A 20,854-nucleotide genomic window follows, 5' to 3' on the forward strand; every position below is an offset into this window, starting at 1 on the left:
ACTAAGAGATGTTGTGTGCATATATGGATGTAATACTTTAAAATCTCACCACCATTTGTAATTATTTGCACCAATAAAATTATTTTAAAAAGTGATAGTTTCATTGTTGTAAAAATATTTTTCACTGACTCAAGTGAACTTCTTAATATAGAGGCCTCAGTGAGTGATCCTTTACAAACAGATAATTCTCTGGTTTAATAGCATAGTTTTTTTTGGTGGTACTGGGGGTGGAACCCAGGGGCTTTTCTACATCTAGACTATACTCCCAGACCTATTTTATACTTTATTTGGAAACAGGGTCTCACTAAGTTGCTGAGAGCCTCACTAAGTAGCTGAGGCTGGCTTTGAACTTGTGGGATCCTCCTGTCTCAGCCTCGCAAGCACGGGGATTTCAAACGTGTGCCACCACATCCGGTTTTAATAGCATAATTTGTTGATAAGTATTTATTCATTATGACTTATACACTTTCTTTCAATATTGATTATGTTATTAAGTGTTATGTTAGATCAAACGGGATAATATTTGAAGTGCTCATTACTTAGCATTCGATAGATATTTGTTTCTTTCTTAAATACATATGAAATGATTAAGTAGGTGCAAAGGTAATGTTAAGTAACTGGGAAACATTTTTTATTGGTGCATTATAGTCTTACATCATAATGTAGATCATGCTGACAATGACACACATGCACACAGTACTTGTTGCCCCCTCTCTGCTTCCCCATTTCCCTCCCTCCCAATACCAAGTGTCTACATTGACAATGGTATATTGCCATGTATACACATAAGCCAAGGTAGTATTTCCCTTAATGAACCTCAGTCTTCCTTTTCCTGTACCCTTCCTCCCTGGCTCCACTGAGGAACTCCTCCATTATCTGGAGTCCCTCTGGTATCCCTAATACTCCCTAGCTTTAGCATATTAGAGAAAACATATGTCCCTTCTCTTTCTGTGATTGGCTAATCTCACTTAACGTAATGTTCTCCAGGTCTCTCCATTGTTTTACGAATAACATAATTTTGTTCTTCTTTATTGCTGAGTAGAATTTTATTGTGTGTATTTACTGGGACACATTTTTAAAGGAATGTGTAGTTCTCCTCAATTGTCAGAAGATGTCAGTGTTAGAACATTGCAAACAATGGGAAAGAGGAACTTTTTTTCTGTGTTGTCAAGAAAATATAAAATTGAATGGGGCTGTGGCGCACCCACGCGGTGCAGCTTGAGCTTAGCATACGTGAACTCCAGGGTTCGATTGCTAATATTCATAGCATTAAAAAAAGGGAAAGGAGAAAAGAAAATATAAATTTAAGATATTACTACTCTCAGAACTATAATTCACTGTTTTCATGATCAAAACATCATCCAACCAGGTGTGGTAACACACACCTGTAATCTCAGTACTTGAGAGGCTGAGACAGGAGGATCACAAGGTTGAGGCCAGCCTCAGCAACTTAGCAAGATCCTGTTTCAAAATAAAATAATAATAACAACGATAATGATGATAAATTAAAAGGGCTGGAGATGTAACTCAGAGATAGAATGCCCTTGGGTTCAACCCTCAGTACCAATTTTTTTTAATTGAAAAATTATTCATTTGTTTCTACCAAGTTTCTCAAAGACAAAAAGGAAATCTCTCTTAATCATTTATCGCTAAGACTTGAAAAGGTTTTTTGCAGGTTCTATTATTGAGCCAAATCTGGGTCTATATCTCACTAAACAGTAACATGTAATATTCAAGAAGTTGATATCAAATTATCATTGAGCAGTGACAACCCATTTAACTTTGCTTTGTTATGAAACATACCTTGTTTTTGTGCAACTTGTCATACATGCTATGTTATAGATGCGATGACAAGTTGCACAAAATCAGCTTTTGGTAAATGGTAAATTTCTCATGATGCTGTTATTGTATTTAATAAAAGTATTTGTTTATATATGTATAAGTAAGCGTGTGTGTAGGTCAACTTCCCTTTTTTTCCTTAGTTTTAATTTAGAGTAGTGTTTTTGTTTTTTCAAGATAGTCTCTGAAACTAAGTAAAAAACATTTCAATATATTGCCTACAACATGTGAGCAAGAAGGTAAATTGGTCCAGGTTATTACAGAAAGTAAATTATTTAATAAGATATAGTGCTACATATAGTACTTTCACAATGTAATAATTTGATAAATATTATCCTATTATTGATTCAAAAGTCATTCTTTCTTTTTTTTGTGGATCTGGGGATGGAACCCAGGGGCATTTGATCTCCGAGCTATACCCTATACCCTATTTTTTATTCTTTATTTTGAAAAAAGGTCTCAATAAGTTGCGGAGGGCCTCACTAAGTGCACTAAGTAGCTGAGGCTGTCCGCGAACCGCAATCCTCCGGTCTTAGCCTCCCCAATGCTGGGATTAGAAATGTGCGCCATCATGCCCAATTTCTCTTTGAAGTAGAATAAAACCAAAAATAATTGACTTCAGAACACATTTTGCCTATAGATGCAAACAAGGTTTTTTCACACATGCCAACTTCATTCAGTGGTTCTCTGGTACATTGGGCTGAAGGTATATGGAAGCCATGTCTGGGATGAGCTGGAAAGACATTAGTCATAGTTGTCAAAAGGCAGACAATAGAGGGATGGATGTTGGGATTTGTAATTCCAGCTCACTCCCCAGTTGGTAGTTGAGATATAAAATAGATTATCAAGTTTTCAAAGGAATATGGAAGATATTGCTCTATAAGTAAAGGGGACCAGTAAATAGAACTTTAAATACCAGGTCAAAAGATTTGAACATCATCTGAAAATTGGTAAATATTCAATAAGACAATCATGAGTTGCCAGCAGAAGGCCAATACACCACTGATAGGCAGGATCACTTGCTGTGAGGAGGAATCAGGAAATAAGAACTCCTGTGCTTATCAGACTGTATTTCCTTAAGTGTGTGTGTGTGTGTGTGTGTGTGTGTGTGTGTGTGTGTGTGTGTTACCTACTGGGAATTGAACCCAAGGTCATTCTATCTCCAAGCTACACCCCAGCCCATTTATTTATTTATTTATTTATTTATTTATTTATTTATTTATTGCTTTGAAACAGGTCTTTTTAGGTTGCTAAAGTCTTCCTAAGTTGCTGAGGCTGGCCTCAAACCTGTGATCCTTCTCTCAGCCTCACAACTATTGGGGTTATAAGCATGAGCCACCACACCTGATTTGTATCTCCTTAAATCGAAAAAGCATTCTGCAAATACTTGGATTTTGTTGTTGTTGGTGGTGGGTTTTGTTTTGGTTTGGGGGAGGACTGGAGGCTGGACCCAAGGGCATTTTATCTGCAAGCTGTACTCTCAGTCTCTTTTATTTTATTTTAAACAATTTCTCACTAAAATGCTGAGGCTCCTCTTGAACCTGTGATCCTCCTGTCTCACACCCCCCAAGTACTGAGACTATGTATGTGGGCCATCATACCCAGTTTAGCATTTTAATATGATTGTATTATCTCTGTATATCACTGTAAAACAGGGATAATAGCACTTATCTCATGGAGTTGTTATAAAGATTAAATAGGTTAATGCATATAAGGCATTTAAATCAACATGGTGTATAGTAATCACCATTATAAGTGCTAGCTATTGTCATTATTGCTATTATTGAATAATTAGTACATAAATTTTTTGCTTGTGCAGTACTAGGGATGGAACCCAGGGCATTCTACCTCTGAGCTATACCTCCAGCTTTATTTTTTATTTTTTATTTTTGAAACAGGGTCTCACTAAGTTGTGGAGGGCCTCACTAAGTAGTTGAGGTTGGCCTTGAACCTGTGATCCTCCTGTCTCAGCCTCCCAAGTACTGGAATTACAATCATGTGCCACCATACCTAGCTTCAGCCTTCTTTATTTTTTATTTTTATTTATTTTGTAACAGGGCCCCACTAAGTTGCTGAGACTGGCCTCAAACCTGCAATCCTCATGTCGCAGCCTTCCCAGTACTGAGATTACAGGTGTATGGCATCATACCTGGCTAAGTAGAACTATTCAAACTGGCTATATACTTAAGTTTAACATCAATTAATTTAATAAAGGTACCAAAATATGAATAAACTGCATATATAATTTACTAGCCTAGAGTTCATATGTTCAGGGGAAAATAAAGTTTGTGTTTGAATGTTTTTCAGTATAAATCAATGAGGAAGAGTTCAAGTGGCAATGAAAATGACGAGGTGAGAAAAGAGGGGTAATAATTTTTGAAATGCTTAACTTTCATTCTTAGCTGACTCCGTCAAAGTTAAAGGCAATAATTCTTTCAATTATTTTGTTATTGACTTTATGCATTGGTTTTTTCTAACAAAATCTTCCACATATCATCATATATTTATTAACTTAATCATGTACCTTTTATTTGTCCTTTAAAATATCATTTCTAATAGTTTAATTTCAGACATTTATGATAACTCATCTTGGACTTAAAATCCATAGATTTAATTTGTTACCTTTTCCCATCTTTCATCCTCCCAAATCAACATGGTAGTCAATTTTTTAGGAACTCTTTTCAGAAAATCCGAAAGCTATTTTAAAATTTTCAATTTCATACATCACTATGAAGTTTTCTAATGCAGCAGCCTCACATTACTGAAATGATAAATTCTCACTGCTGCAAATATCTAAATGTTGTATAGTTTATGGTTGGGAAGTTGGTAGTCTGATTTTGGTTACTTGATGGGGAGACTTCTGCAAATGCCCATATACATGTATGTATATGTGCATTTACGTATTTTTTTATGCTGTGGATTGAACCTAGTGGTGCACTACCACTGGGCCCTACCCCCAAAAACCCCTGGATTTTTTTGAGACAGGGTCTTGCTAAGTTACCAAGGCTGGCCTCAAACCTGTGAATGAAATCCTCCTGTCTCAGTCTTCTGAGTAGCTGGGATTATAGGTGTGTACCACTGTACCCAGCTACCTTTATTTTTAGGATATACAAATCAGACAGGAAAAATAGTGGATAGAGCCAAATGATTTTTCTTTCCCTCACCCAAATAAGAACATCTCTCTATGTCCTTTTTGGTAGACAATTATGTCAAAAGCCAGTCCTCCTTTCACTGTTAGTACCTATAATTAAGGGCGAATAACACATTAGGTGGGGGTATGTTTGATCATTTTGGTCCCATCTGTGAACACAGTCAATTCCTGTACACCTGCCCTAGCTCTGCAAGATCTTAGACCATGGCCCACTGCCTGGTCTCTATAGTGACTTTATCAAATTTCAAGGTTTAAGTAAATAACAGTAGTGTGCTTGCTGATAGCTCTCAGTGTTAAGTCTCTCATCTAGAATTCTTCCACGAACAGTAGGCCCTTATGATCTTGTAGTCATCTTCCAACCTTCTGAGAATTATATTTCGAATGTCAACCTAGGACTTAGTATGTTCCTGGGTATTTTTGTTTTTACATGTTTGTTTCTAAACACACTTGTCCAGTTGCAGTAGTTTTTAGATGTGGCTGCCACATTGAAATCACCTGGAGAGCTTTGTATCAGCGCGTGTCTGTGTGCATGCCCGTGTGCACATGGTACTGAGGCTTGAACCCAGGGACCATTCTACCTCTGCGCTATGCCCTCAGCCCTTTTTTATTTTGAACAGGGTCTCATTAAGTTGCTGAGGGCCTTGTGAATTTGCTGATGCTTGCCCTGAACCTGTGATCCTCCTGTCTCCGTTTCTCAAGTACTGGAATTACAGGCATAATTTTTGTTATAATTCCAAACTACCGACACTTGAGTCTCATCCCTGGATATTCAGATTTAAATATCCTGTGGTATGATGTGGAGTGACCTGGGCAATTAGGTGTTAAAAATGCCCCATGTGAGTTTAATATGCAAGCAGGGTTAAGAACTGCTGAGTTAGAATCACCATCTACCATCCAGCTAAAGCAGGAGTTGGCAAATGATGGCCCAGGGACAAATCTGGCTGACTGGCCAACAGGCTGAATTTATAAGTCAAGTTTGATTGGAAAACAGCCTTGCCCATTTACCTGTGACTGCTTTTGCATTACAGTGAGAAACTTGAGTAGCTGCTACAAGAAACGAAAGGGTCCACAGAACTTAAAATATTTACTCTCTAGTCTTTTACAGAAAACATTTGCTGAACCCCAAGCTAGAAGTTTGCCTCTTCCTGTCTCCTCAGACCCATTTAGGTCCTGCCTGTCTCGATATTTAACACATCACCAAGGCATACTGATTGATTTATTTACTTAGTAATGGGGATTGAACCCAGAGGCACTCCACCTCCGAGTTACACTCCCAGCCCTTTTTATTTTGAAACACAGTCTCACTAAGTTGCTAAGAGTGTCACTAAGTTGCTGAGACTGGCCTTGAACCCACTATACTTCTGTCAGCCTCCCAAAGATTACAGGTGAGTGCTACCATGTGTGGCTCATTTATTGGTACCAAAATATTTGTGCACATTCTACCCTTCCTTTCCACTGTTGCTGCCTGGCACAGGCCCTCAATTTTTTTTTATATCACAGCAGCCTCTTCCTTGCTCTCTTTCTTTACTTTGATCTATTCTCCTCATTGCAATCAGAATGACTGTTTTAAAGAACACAAATAAGCTGGGCGTGGTGGCTCACGCTTGTAATCCCAGCATTTGGGAGGCTGAGACAGGAGGATGGCAGTTCGCGGACAGCCTCAGCTACTTAGTGAGGCCCTATGCAACTCAGTGAGATCCTGTTTTAAAATAAAGAATTAAAAGTAGGGCTGGGGGTATAACTCCAAGTTAGAATGTTTCTGGATTCCATCCCCAGTACTACAAAAAAAAAAAAAAAGAATAAAAAATCGGCTGGGAGTGTAGCTTGGAAATAGAATGCCCCTGGGTTCAATACATAGCACCACAAAGAAGAACATAAATATGCACAGACCATTCCCTTGCTAAAAACCCTTCCATTTTCCTCATTCCTTAAAATGTCAGTTCTAAGCCGGGTGTGGTGGTGCACACTTGTAATCCCCGCGCTCGGGAGGCAGAGACAGGAGGATCGCACAGGTTCGAAGCCAGCCGCGCTTGCTTAAGAGACAATGTTTCCAAAAAAAAAAAAAATATATATATATATATATATATACATATAAAAATAGGTCTGGGAGTGTAGCCCGGAAGTAGAGGGGTTTCCAGGAACCCCAGTACCACCAAAAAAAATAGTCAGTTCTAGAACCTTTTTGGTCAAGGGCCTGCTTACCACTTCAGCTCTCTTTCCACCACATTCCTCTTCATGATCCAGAACTGCACAGAGCTTTTCTTTCTTTTTCCTGCATTCATCCTTCTTTTTATTGCTTCTGTGTCTTTGTTCTTAGCTTCTCATCTTGGAATGCTGTTCCCTTCCACCTTTTTTTAGTTTTTTACTGGGTGTTATAGTCAGCATTTTTATGGTTATAATCTAAAAGATCTGACCATACAACATAGAGGAAGGAAGGTATATTTGCTCACAGTTTTCCTTGGAGATATTGGGGTTCAGGCCACAGGAGGCTGGGTACTGTGAACCTGAGGGAATAATGGCTTGAAATGAAGCCAGGAAGAACACATGGGCTGTTTTCTTCACATCATGGAGTCCAGAAGGAGGAACCATATATAATCCCCAAGGCCAAACCCCAGGTACCTACCTTTCCGGCCATACCCCAGCGACCTGGGCTGCCACTCAGACAAATTCATTCCATGTCAATTCTGAGCTTGATATATGAGCTCTTTAGGGAACACTGTCTATCTAACCATGGCACTATTTTTGTCTGTCTGTCTGTTTGTTTTGGAAGACAGGGTCTTGTTATGTTGCCGGAGCTGGCCTCCAACTCCTGAGCTAAAAGGATTCTTGTGCCTCAGCCTTCCAAGTAGCTGAGATACTAAGCACCCAGCTCTGACTTTCTCAGGACACTTGCCTATATTCATTACCTCTGTTATATTCATTACCCACAAAGTCCCTTTTTCTGTGCCTCCCAATACGCCACTTATAGAATGAGAATATTATATTACCTATACACATGAATCTACTTTGCCTCTGGACTGGGAGATTCTTGAAGGATGGTATTTTACTAATTTCCATACTCCCACTGTCTAGCACAGTGTTTGACATACATTAGGTGGCCAATAATAATTTCTTGAATGAAAAAATGTTCTATGCGGAGTGCATAATTCAGGTTAAATGTCAAGATTTTTGTATTTGGCTGGCCATAGAATAGTCAACAATTATGGACCATTTAATGTTTTAGTCAATTCTTTCTAATGATTTCTTAGCTTTTATATTGATTCACATGATTTTCCATATAAAACTCTGTATTTCAGGTGATAGAACTTTGGCATGCTTTCACTTACATGTCTCAGTTTGTAACACATCACAGCGGTTCTATTTAGACAGTACTTCTCAAATTTTAAAGTACTTAACGGAGCATTTGGGGATCCTGTGTAGATTCTGATTCGGTATTGTTAGGACCTGAGACTCTCTATTTCTAAAAAACTCCCAGAGGATGTCTGTGCCGCTGGCGATGCTAAATGGTATTTTCCAGATACTTCCTTTAGCAGTTGATCAAAATGATTTTCAGGTTTCCTTTTATATGTTTAAATCATCATTTTGTATTTTAATTTCATCTTTCATCTTTTTATTTTTATATTTTAGCAAGACAGTGATAATGCTAATATGTCACCACAATCTCCAGTATCATCTGAGGTACAAGTTCTGTTTTTATATGTCTGTATGTGTTTTTACATGTTTTCTGTGTTGTACATAGGGTTCTTCCTTGCCTCTACTCTCTAACCTCATCTTTTTATTTTTACAAAGTAATTTATTCACCAATTTGTGTGGTAGGTCAGTATGTACAAATCTGTAATCTTTAAGCATTTTAATAATACCATCCTTTTGTACAAATATTAATAATGGATATCACTTCTTTGTAATTTTCTGTGGAAAATATATTTTGATCACAAAAAAGAAATCACTAGTGAAATGTATGCTTTCTAACTCATCCATATTTTAAAGAAAAGAGTAGATTCTAACTACTTTAACTTTTTTAATTTACAAAAGGCATTTCAGCATTGTGTGATGGCCATTGGTTTTTCTTGTAGCCAATCAGGTCTGAAAGCAATGCAAGAGAAAGTTCCTTCTTCCACGAGAAACATCCCTGCAGTGGGTTGTTCCTATCGACAGAAGGTCACACATTGTCTGGCATCTTAGATGTAAAGGCAGAGGGAATAAGGAGAGCCTGCATGTGCAAGTTATACTTTGTAAAATCTCCATCAAATACTCTGCTAGTTTGACTAATTCTTCTAAATTAGATTAACCTAATGCTTTAACACAAGATCCAAATTTAAAACATTCTAAATACACATCTCATCTACTTCACATTACTTTAGTATTCTGAAGTGTCTTGGCATTAGTAAATAAGTTACTATGCATTCATTTTGTGAATCCAGGACTTTTATTTAAATGGATGGTCCAAATCTACTGCACTAACTCTCGTTACATAGATAGTAATTATATATATATATATATATATATATATATATATATATATATATAGTGATTTTAAAAAGTGTTTGTTCATACATCTGAACCTAAAAGCAGTCTCATTGATGAAATGGCCATCATTTTATAATTGAAGAGACAGAAAATTTCCAAGAGTCCAATCAATAAATGGCAAAGAAATGACTAGAGTATGTATGGGCTGTATCTACTTTACAGATTTGTTGCGCAGATGAAATAAGATTCAGCTAGGATTACATTATTTTATATTTCCTATTTACAAAGTAATTTCATGCAGTTACCTCATTTAATCTTCACAACAATTTCATTGGGCAGAGATCCTGTTTCAAAAAAAAAAACAAAAACTAGGGCTGGGAGTGTTGCTTGTCAATAGAATGCCTCTAGGTTCAATCTTCAGATCCTCCCCCAAAGAAACAGAGATACCGAGTATATTTGGTAAATTCACATCTCGTTTTCATTGAACCATACTTTATTATTTTGGAGATTTCAATCTTGTTCCTTTTTCAAAAAATAATGTATAATACATTTTGTTAATGATTTCTGTTTATTTTCTTCATACCATGAGAAAAAAGTATCTAAAGGCATATGTAAACAGGTATATTAGTAAATATTTATGGACATTGTAAAAGTGAAATATATCAACTTAAACTGAACTGCAAGTTGCTTTTCTCTTTTCCACTATTCAAGGAGAAAGGAAGTACTTTAAAAACTGGAATGGATATGGACAAGTACCTTGATTACCTTGAAATGATTTGTTTTTCTGTTTTAGGAATATGACAGAACTGATGGTTTTTCACAAGGTCCCTTTGGCTTAAAGCCCAGATCAGGTAAATACATGTCCTTTAAATCAAATTTATTCGTTGCATTTGAAACTAAAGTTCCCAAGTTTAAGTGGGATCGACTTCATAGTTTTAAGTATACCATAGCACCTTCCCCCTCTAGTAAAAGTGATTTTCTCTTAACTTTATTTGTCTTTTCAATTTCCATCCCCATTTCTTTCTTCCTCTTTACCTTCAAGCTCCTGAAACCTCAACTTTTTGCCTTAGATATACTGCAGTCTTATTTCTACTCTGCTGTGATTGCTGTTATAATGAGCACTCTGCCAGCAGACCAAACACTGTTTGAAATGATAGCACTCCATTATATTGTGGTTTTAAAAAGGGATCTGATCCGTGCTACTTGGCAAGGTATTGAATTAGTTTTTATTACTGAATAACTATATTGACCTTCAAAAATAATTTCCTTTTTTCTTTAAAGATAAAAGGCTGACATGTGCTCAATAATCATTTTAACTTGTTCCCTGTTGCTTTCAATTATGTAGATGGAATTAAAATGTGTACTTTAAAATTGAGTATATTAGTCAGTAATAATATATGTCATTTTGTATGTATTTTCATCATCTTCTTTCTCCATCGTGGTTTTTCCTTTTTTTATAGCATTGTAACAAGTTAGAAAATTTCTGTTTCTCTCAAGCTTTTAGCCGCTCATCTCGCCAGGAATATGGGGCAGCAGATCCAGGATTTACGATGAGAAGGAAGATGGAGCATTTACGGGAAGAGCGAGAGCAAATACGACAACTTCGCAACGTAAGTCAGAGTGACGTTTCAGCCATGCCATCTGGAGAGGGGTTTGATTTGGAAAATTAATAAATGATACTGATGTTATGGTCTATGCTCTTTAAAAACCGCGATCCCATAATATTTATAACTCAATGTATAACATATGATTAGGTAGGATATCTGTGAATTATACCTATTTTTTTTAATAGAACCTTGAATCCAGGTTAAAAGTAATTTTGCCTGATGACATTGGAGCTGCGCTAATGGATGGGGTTGTTCTTTGCCATTTAGCCAACCATATAAGACCTCGCTCTGTAGCTAGTATACATGTGCCATCACCAGCAGTGGTAAGTTCTGTTGACGTTTTGCTAGTTCTCCAAAGCAAGATATAGCTTCTTAAAATTGTCTTTCTTTATTTATATATTTATTTATTTATTGCGGCTCTGGGGATGGAACCCAGGGGCATTCCACCTCCGAGCTACACCCCCTGCCCTGTTTTTATTCTTTATTTTGAAACAGGGTCTCACTGAGTTGCAGAGGGCCTCACTAAGTAGCCGAGGCTATCTGTGAACTGCAGTTCTCCGGTCTCAGCCTCCCAAATGCTGGGATTACAAGCGCATGCCACCACGCCTGGCTTAAAATTGTCTTTAAAGAACATACCTGAATAAATTAAAATTTCCATTTTGGTTCAATTCTGTGTAAAAATGCCTCAGAATATGTCTTTCTCCCCCTCCTTTTACTTTACAGCCCAAGCTGAGCATGGCAAAATGTCGAAGAAATGTAGAAAATTTTCTTGATGCATGTAAAAAGTTGGGTGTCTCACAGGTAATTTTTTAACAGAATGTTTATTTAAATGTTAATTTGTTACCTGAAAATTAGGGTCTTCTTCACAATAGCAGTCAATAACTTTTGCCGAATATGAGAGTGAATACCTTCTCTTGTTATTAATCCCCCCCCACACACACACACATAGCAGAGGCTTGGCCTCAAGCATCCGAACAGGCTGGATTCTGTCTCCCACCTGCATTCAAAGTAAGAGAAAAATGGTTTGAAAAGAAAAATGAATTTATTCATAAACTGATCCTAACTGGAAAGACAGCTATTCTGCATTCCTGGAATCCATGACAGGCGTGATGGCACGCGCTTGTAATCCTAGTTCGTGGGAGGGTGAGACAGGAGGATCGCAGGTTCAAGGCCAGCCTCAACTATTTAGTGAGGCCCTCTACAACTTAGTGAGACCCTGTTTCAAAAGAATAAAAAACTGGGCTGGAGGTGTAGCTCAAATGTAGAATGTCCCTGGGCACATTTCCCAGAACTGAAAAAAATAAAAATAGGGCCAAGGGTGTCGCTCAGAAGTAGAATGCCCCTGGGTTCCACTTCTAGTATCACAAAAATAAATATAGTAAATAAATACAGGAAAGAACAAAACCAAGGAGCCCAAGAAATATGCATATGAACAGGGATATATGTGGCATGGAGAGAAATTGATTTTATGATAGCTTCCTAGAAGTTCACAGTGGGGAAGGAAGGGAGTAGACAAATCAGGATTGGAGGGGGTCCTTGACGTATGTGACAGAAAAGAATTTCAATGCGAATCAGTCAGAGACATAGACAGAGATTTATTTAGGAAAGCAAGAAATTCACATTCAGAAGAAATAGAAGCCATCTTCTGAGTGAGAGACTCATTTGCAAGTCCATGTCTCTTTTACAGGAGAATTTCCTAAACTGCAGGTAGGAGGAAGTATGCAAGAATGACACTAGTGGTGTGGTCAGTCATTTGGGCCGTCTGCAGGGTCCTGATGTGACCTTCAATGTCTTCTCAATAGGCATCTGTTTTGTTTAGTATATTTAGTAACAGATAACAGTGCCCAAGAAGCTGGCCCTATTCTTGAAACCATTTAAAAGCGAGGTTATTTATATATTTATTTTTCAGAAAAAAAAATCTATCCTAATATGGAATATGAATTCTAGATACCCAAAACGATCTCGAAAAAGAACAAAGTTAGGAGATGTATATTTTCTGATTTCAAACCATATAAAGCTACAATAATTGAAACAGTGTAGTACTGTTCTGAAGGCAGATATATAAACTGTTATGTGAGATTATCATTTTTAATTTTGGATAAATTGCTATAATACTAGATGTCAACCACTAAGCCAAGCATGGGAAGGAGGGATGGGGAGAGAATGGGGTGGGGATCGGGTGGGGGTTGACTGGCGATGTGTGCATGTATGTCTACAAAAGTTTTCTTTGTATCCCACTATGATGTATGAATACAGTGCACCAATAAAAAATTTTAAAAAAGATAACTTAATAAAAAAAAAGCGAGGTTAACAGTGACTGAGAAAGTTACTTTGTCTTGTGACCTCTGTCCTCTGACCAACAGATATCTTGTCTGCTTAACTGTTCCTAAGTTGGCTAATTAACAGTTCTATGTTTTTGCAAGTGAGTTAATTTTCAGTATGGTTCTAGCCACCTTTCCAGATATTTTTTGTGGTCTCCGTTGTCTGATCAATAAATACCTCTCCAAAGATAGTAAGCAGTACACAGGGTAATTAATAACGACTTGTAAATTTCCCAGAAATGTGGGACCATCCAACCTGGCTGGGGCGGGCAGGTGATGGGCCTGGCTTGAAGAGTCAGGGTACTGGGAAATTTTGCTGCAGACTTCCATATCAACATGACATTTTCATTTTACTTGGTCTTCCTTTGTTTTTCCTTACTACCTTTTTCTTTTCTTTCTTCTCTTCTACTTCATGCAGAGTTACACATTTGGGTTCTGTTGGTATCCTGGTGCCAGGGCCAGGATTGAGCAGGGTAGTTTTGGTTCAGCTTCTATTTTCAGCCTGAGCTGATTGCCTCTAGGGCTCTGGGATGGGAAATAATTTTCAGAACAGGCTATCAGGACATTGGGATTCTCTTCAAATTTTCCATTTCTTTGTTTTGTTTTGCAGTAACTGGGGATTCAACCCAGGGGCATTCTACCTCCAAGCCACCTCCCCAGTGCTATTTTTTATTCTTTATTTTGAAACAGAGTCTTACTAAGTTGCAGAGGGCCTCACTAAGTAGCTGAGGCTGTCCACAAACCTGTGATCTTCCTGTCTCAGCCTCCCAAGTATGGAGATTGCAAGTGTGTGCCACCACATCTGGCCAAATTTTCCAATTTTTAAGAAACAATTCTTACACTGGGAAGACAGCTGTTAATGTATCTTCTACTAAGCTACAGTAGGTTATAGAGGTATTTATCTTAAAAAAATTTTTCACAGTGCTTTTAAAGGCATTTATAAAAGAGCTATTTGTATGGAAAAAGTTTACTAACCGCGCCCATCATCGACCAAGCATTATTTCCCGATTGTGATGCCACTACCACTAAATAATTTCTTCTGCTGGAGGACATTTTGACTCCACTGTAAATCTGTGGAGAGACTCTGGAAGATTTGCATTAGTGTAACAGCAGTTTAAACTTGACTTAAATGTCAAATTGGAAGTCTTTGTAGTATACAATCATTTTTTTCTAATTGTTTTGGGGTATTTTCTGTTTTAGGGTATTTTATAATTTTAATATATTTATTATAGTATAATTGACATACAATAAAGTGCATATAAAATAAGTGTACAATTTGTGCCCGATGTGGTGGCACTTCGGAGGCTGAGACAACAAGATTGCAGGTGTTTGGGGCAATGAGAACCTCAACAACTTAGTGAGACTCTGTTTCAAAATAAAAAAAAAAAACGAAAAAGGTAGAATGCCCCTGGGTTCGGTCTCTAGTACTAAAAATAGTAGAATTTGATACTGTGTGTGTGTGTGTGTGTGTGTGCGCGCACGCGCACGTGTGTGCATATGTGGTGCTAGGGTTTGAATCCATATCCTCAAGCATCATCCAATATTCCCATAAATTTCCTCCTGGCCCTTTGGAATCCTTCCATCTGTAGGTTCTTCCACTAATCTGTTTTCTGCCATCACATTTTAGTTTTAATTTTGTAGTTATGTAAATTGAATGATAAAATTTACATGATTTTATAATATTTTTCATTTGCATAATTATTTTAAGACTCGTCAGTGTTGTTGCCTATTTAAATAGGTCATTCTTTTTGTTTTTGAGTTGTATTATATTGTATGGATATGCCACAAATTGTTGAATCGCTAACCTGTTGGTGGACATTCAATTTTTCAGCTTTAGGGATTACTTCAAATAAAGCTGCTATATACGTGTGTGTGTGTGTGTGTGTGTGTGTGTGTGTGTATACATATATTAATTTTGAGCAAATACCTACTAGTGAAATAAATGGACTGTATAGTAAAGACACAAGACATCAAAAGTTCTTTTTCAAAGCAGTTATACCATTTTACATTTCTGTCAGCAGTATATGAGATTTTGTTTCTTTCATATCCTTACCAATTCTTTATGACTGGCTTTTTTTTTGGTGGTACTGGGGTTCCTGGAAGCCCTTCTACCTCCGGGATGCACTCCCAGACCTATTATACTTTTTTATTTGGAAACAAGGTCTCTTAAGCCAGTGCGGCTGGCTTCAAACCTGTGCGATCCTCCTGTCTCCGCCTCCCAAGCGTGGGGATTACAAGCGTGCGGCACCACGCCCGGCAAGGACCGGCTTTTTAAAAAATTTTAGTCTCATTGAGTACACTGGAACATGCATGTAATCCCAGTATTTGGGATCCTGAGACAGGAGGATCACAGTTTTGAGGCCAGCTTCAGTAACTTAGTGAGACCCTATTTCAATATAAAAGGGTTGTGTCTCACAGGTGGAGCAAACCTGGGTTTAATCCCTAGTACCAATAAATAAATAAAAATTATTTACTCATTATAATAAATGTATATTGGCTTGCCAGTGAAGTTTTAAAAAAATTTTATTGGTTCATTGTAGTCATACATCTTAATGGGGTACAAGATGGTGGAGGCATACAAGCACACATCACGCATTTAGCAATTTCCCAATTCCCACCCCATTTCCTCCACCCTTCCTCCTTCTCGTGTTTAGCTTAGTGATTGATTTTGATACTTTTGTGAATGAGCATCATGTACATTAGAGAATTTCCCTCTTCCCCCTCCCATCCCCTCAGGTCGCCTTATTTGCTCATCTGTGGTTTCTCCGCCCTCATCTAGAGTTCCTCCTATGACCCATTTTCTCGTTAGCTTCTACATATTCAGGAAAGCATCCTATTTCTTACTTTTTGTGACTGACTAATCTCACGTAGCATAATGTCCTCCAGTTCCATCCATTTCCCTGAAAATGTTGTAATTGAGTTTTTTTTTTTTTATGGCTGAGTAAAATTCCATTGTGTACATATCCTACAGTTTTGTAATCCATTCATCTGTTGATGGACATCTTGGCTGCTTCCATAGTTTGGCTATGGTGAATTGTGCAGCTATGAACATAGATACACATGCATTAGTTTCGTAGTTTGTTTTCCATTCTTTTGGGTAGATACCCAGAAGTGGTATTGCTGGATCAAATAGTAAATTTGTTCCCATTCTTTTTAGAATCCTCCATACTGTTTTCCAAAGTGGTTGCACTAATTCACAGTCCCACCAACAATGTATTAGAGTCCCCACTTCTCCACATCCTCCCAGCATTTGTTGTTGTTTGTGTTTTGAATGATTGCCATTCTAGTTGAAGTGAAATCTCAGGGTAGTTTTGATTTGCATTTCTCTGATTGCCAGTGATGTTGAGCATTTTTATACATTTATGGGCCATTTAATTTGCATTTTGCTGAAAAAGATGTCGATCATCTTTTCAAGAGTTATTTGCCATCTGTTTATCTTCATTTTAGATGTGTACTTTCTATCATGTTATCAGCAGATGTGGTTTTACTTCTTTGTTTTCTATCTAGATGCTTTCATTTTTCCTTACCTAATTGCACTGACTAGAATCTCTAATATCCTATTCAATAGAGATAGGAGCAGTAGATATATTGACTTGTTCTTGGACTTAGAAAAACCATGTGGTCTTTCATCTTTTAATTTGCTATAAACTTTGGTAGATATATAAATCATTGGAGTTAAATAAAAGCCCAGAGATAAATTCTTCCATATATTGTCAAGTTATTTTTGACAAGGTTTCCACGAACATTTGGTGGTGGAAATAATAATCTTTTAACTAAATATTGTTGAAAAATAATAATTACATGGAAAAGAATAATATTGGACCCTTACCAAATCCCATATAAAAGTATTAACTCAAAATAGATAAAAGACCTAAATATAAGTCTTAAGACTATAAACTTTTAGAAGAAAATCTGGGTCATAAAGCTTCACAACATTGAAATTGGCAGTGATTTCTTGGATATGATTTCAATGGCACAGGCAACAGAAGAGTATACAAACTCCCTAAAAAATAAAAAAATATTGTATATCCAAAGACAATGCAAACAGAGTTAAAAGTTACTAATAGAATTGGATAAAATATTTCCAATTGTTGTATCTGAAGGTATATTAATATTCCAACTAGAAATCCTAAAAATTAACAACAATAAAGGCAAACAATACAATTTAGAGATAGGTAAAAGACTAACATAAATAATGAATCTCCACAGATAACCAATCTTAGTTGTCTGTTTGATGGAAACTCTTGTTTCTCTGGTTCTGGTGTGTGTAACCTATTTCTTCTTTGTAGTTAATCTCTTTGAGTATTTTCTCTAGCGCTGGTTTTGAAGACATAAATTCCTTCAGTTTCTGTTTGTCATCGAAGCTTCTTATTTCCCCATTTATTTTGATAGAAAGTTTTGCTGGGTAGGAAATTTTTGGATGGAAGTTGTTTTCTTTCAGAGTTTGGAATATGTTACTCCAAGCCCTTCTGGCCCTCATGACTTGGTTTGGGAAGTCTGGAGTGATTCTAATTGGTTTGCCTCTGAATGTCACTTGGCCCTTTGTTTTTGTTGCCTTTAAGATTCTCTGCTTGGCTTCCACATTGGTCATTTTGACAATTATATGGCATGGGGATCCTCTTCTCTGATCCTGTCTAAAGGGAGTTCTATAAGTTTCCTGGATCTGTGTATCAACCTCTTGCTCTATGTTTGGAAAATTTTCTGCTATTACTTCCTTGAAGAGATTGTTGATCCCTTTGGTTTCACTTTCTTTTCCCTCCTCTATTCCAATTATTCTTAGGTTAGCTCTCTTAAAATATTTCTTCAATGTCAGATTCCTGCTGTTGGATATTTTTTCTAGATTAGAAACTATGCGTTCATTTTTGGAATGATCATCTTCTAAGAAGCGAGATTCTGTTCTCCATGTGGTCTAATCGGTTGTTTGTGCTTTGAATTGAGGCCTTTACTTCATTAATTGCATCCTTTATCTCTTTTTGGCTCTCTCTGAGTTCTTTTCGAAGCACCTCTATTATTTCTACAGTTATTTTCCTGATTTGATCTTCTAGAAATCTCTGATTTTCTGTTTTATCGGGTTCTGATGTTGTGGGGTTGTGGGCATTCATTGCTCCAGTGTTATTCCTCTTTCCCATGATTTCGGAAGTTTGTGCCTTCTCTGGGTTCTTCCCTTGGGTCACTATGACTTCACTTAAGGTGCTCTGGATCTCGAGTCTGTAGTATCTCAGACCCCACTACTCCTTTACTGGGTTGTATCACAGAGTCTCCGACCCAGGGAATCGATAGAGGCTGCTTTAAACTATAGGGGGTGCCAGGTTGCGCGTTCTCCTATGGTGTGATATCTCTGCCACCGCCACTCCCCCACTGGGTCAAGTCCCATTGAGTACAGTACTGGGATTTCTCCTCTGTGGCCCACAATTTGACTCACTGTTCTTGAGTACGCAGATGTAGCTGTACTGGACTCGTTGAATTCGCTGCTGCTGCCGCCGGTGGCAATATGGCGCTGCTGCTACACCCTCGGCCGTGAGGCTGGCTTATTTCTTCTTGGTTTTGAATTAGACTCTGAGTTCTTGCAGTGTGTGCTGAGCTCAGCCACTGGGGGCTTTAGATGTTCCCTGTGCTGAAAAATCCCGCCCGGCTGTTCCACAGCAGCTCACCTCAGCTTGCTGTAGCTGTCTGGTGAATTTGCCGCTGCCGCCGGCAGTATGGCGCTGCTGCCGCGTCCTCGGGCGTGAGTCCAGTGTATCTCCTCTGTGGCTCTGAGCTCTGTTCTCAGACAGCTTTCTCTCTGGAGCCTGGTGATTTTTTTTGTTTCTCTGGTGATGGTGTTTTCTGGCTATGAAAGGTGCTGATTTTGTGGTAATGGAGATTGGTTGTTAGCGAGGCTCTTAAGCCCCGCTTTTCTCGGTCTCCATCCCAAGTCCTATTCTTAATTATTATTATTTTTTTTAAATTTGAAACAGAGTCTCGCTAGGTTGATAGGAGTCTCACTATTTCCTGGGGCTACTTTCCTGTGATCCTCCTGTCTCAGCCTCCCAAGTACTGAGATTACAGGCATACATATGCCACCACACCTGGGTCCTTTTTAGTTTCTAAGGTGAGAGCTGAAGTCATTTATTTGAAACCTTTCTCCTTTCTAATATATACTTTAGTGGTTATTTGTATAAGTCATAGCAAAAAAAAAGTAGTGAAAATGGAAAGGAGAATATAATTTTAAAGAACTCTTTAGGAATATCATCAGTAATATTAGATGGATGGGTTATGGGAGTATGGAAGAAGGAAGGCTATTGGGATTCCTATGTCTATATCAATGGAGATCCAGTAGCTTCCTACTAAGCTGAGCATGGTGGCCCATACTTGTAATTCCGGTACTTGGGAGGGCTGAAATAGGAGGATTGCAGGCTCAAGGCCAGCTTTGGAAATTTAGTGAGACCCTGTTTCCAAATTGGGTTGGGAGTGTAGCTCACAGGTAGAATGCCTCTGGGTTTAATACCCAAGATACAGAATAAGAGTAGAGTATTCCAAAGAGTGGATTAATGTAAAGGGATAAGTATGAAGACAGAATCCTTGGAAACAGTTGCTTTTAGAAAACTTCAAGGAGTAAAGACTGGTGTCACAGAAGACAAAGAAGACGTAAGGTTTCAAGAAAGGCATAAGTTATAACCGCAAAATGACAGCGCAGTCAAGTAGCCATGTGTAACGTTGCCATTTAAGAAGCCCTTGGTGACTTCCCTTGAGTAATTTGAGTGGGAAGATGCTGAGTAGTAGCTGTGGTAGCCTATTTCTTTCCCAACATGTTCTATGTTGAGAAAGAGGTTCAAGAGTTAAGTGAAACCATTTTAGAAAAGATTGCCTTCTCTAATCCTTTACTTAGTGTAAGGTAAGAATATAAACACATATTTACAAGAGAAAACATAGACTAGCGCTGTTTTTTACTTTTGATTTTGGTACTGGGGACTTTGTACCTCCAAGCCACACCCCCAGTCCTATTTTTTATTTTTTAATTTTGAAACATGTTCTCACTAGGATACTGAGAGTCTCATTACTTGCTGAAGCTGTCACTGAATCTGTGATCCTCCTGTCTTAGCTTCCCAAGTACTGGGATTACAAGCAAGCACCACCATGCCTAGCTAGTGTATTTTACTTGAAGTTTTTTTTTAAAAGCATGTTTTAAAAAAAATCTGATTCTGACTTAAGTTTTATTGCAGTACTACAAGCTAAATGTTTAAATGTCTTTTTTTTTTACAGGAAAGACTGTGTTTGCCTCATCATATTTTGGAAGAACGAGGTCTTGTGAAAGTTGGTGTCACAGTTCAGGCACTTCTTGAATTACCTACGACCAAGGCATCTCATCTTTCTATGGCTTGATATGACATTTTTTAAATTATAAGTGTATAGTTTTATTTGTTTGAAGTGATTTCAGATCTCTCAAATTCTTGAATAAGAATGTCCAGTCAAAAATAGTTTGCCTAAGT

The 20,854-nt window shown here is 37.7% G+C and overlaps 1 protein-coding gene across 6 annotated transcripts in view; it reads left to right on the forward strand.

The window, feature by feature from the left end:
• LRCH2 (leucine rich repeats and calponin homology domain containing 2) overlaps positions 1-20,747 on the forward strand; it is a gene marked incomplete at both ends in the record, with an annotated part of 116,130 nt that extends 95,383 nt beyond the window's left edge. For 3 of the 6 annotated variants that reach the window (XM_080718317.1, XM_080718318.1, XM_080718321.1), the window contains 7 exons: positions 4,147-4,191; positions 8,618-8,668; positions 10,251-10,308; positions 10,955-11,067; positions 11,250-11,387; positions 11,788-11,865; positions 20,628-20,747. In XM_080718317.1, coding sequence (XP_080574443.1) covers positions 4,147-4,191; positions 8,618-8,668; positions 10,251-10,308; positions 10,955-11,067; positions 11,250-11,387; positions 11,788-11,865; positions 20,628-20,747 — 603 coding nt within the window. The remainder of the gene's footprint in view (positions 1-4,146; positions 4,192-8,617; positions 8,669-10,250; positions 10,309-10,954; positions 11,068-11,249; positions 11,388-11,787; positions 11,866-20,627) is intronic. The other 3 variants (XM_080718319.1, XM_080718320.1, XM_080718322.1) reach the window with 1 other exon arrangement.
• Positions 20,748-20,854: the final 107 nt, after the last annotated feature.

The sequence above is a fragment of the Muscardinus avellanarius genome (assembly GCF_963383645.1).
Source record: "Muscardinus avellanarius genome assembly, chromosome: X".
NCBI classification, from domain to species: Eukaryota; Metazoa; Chordata; class Mammalia; order Rodentia; family Gliridae; genus Muscardinus; species Muscardinus avellanarius.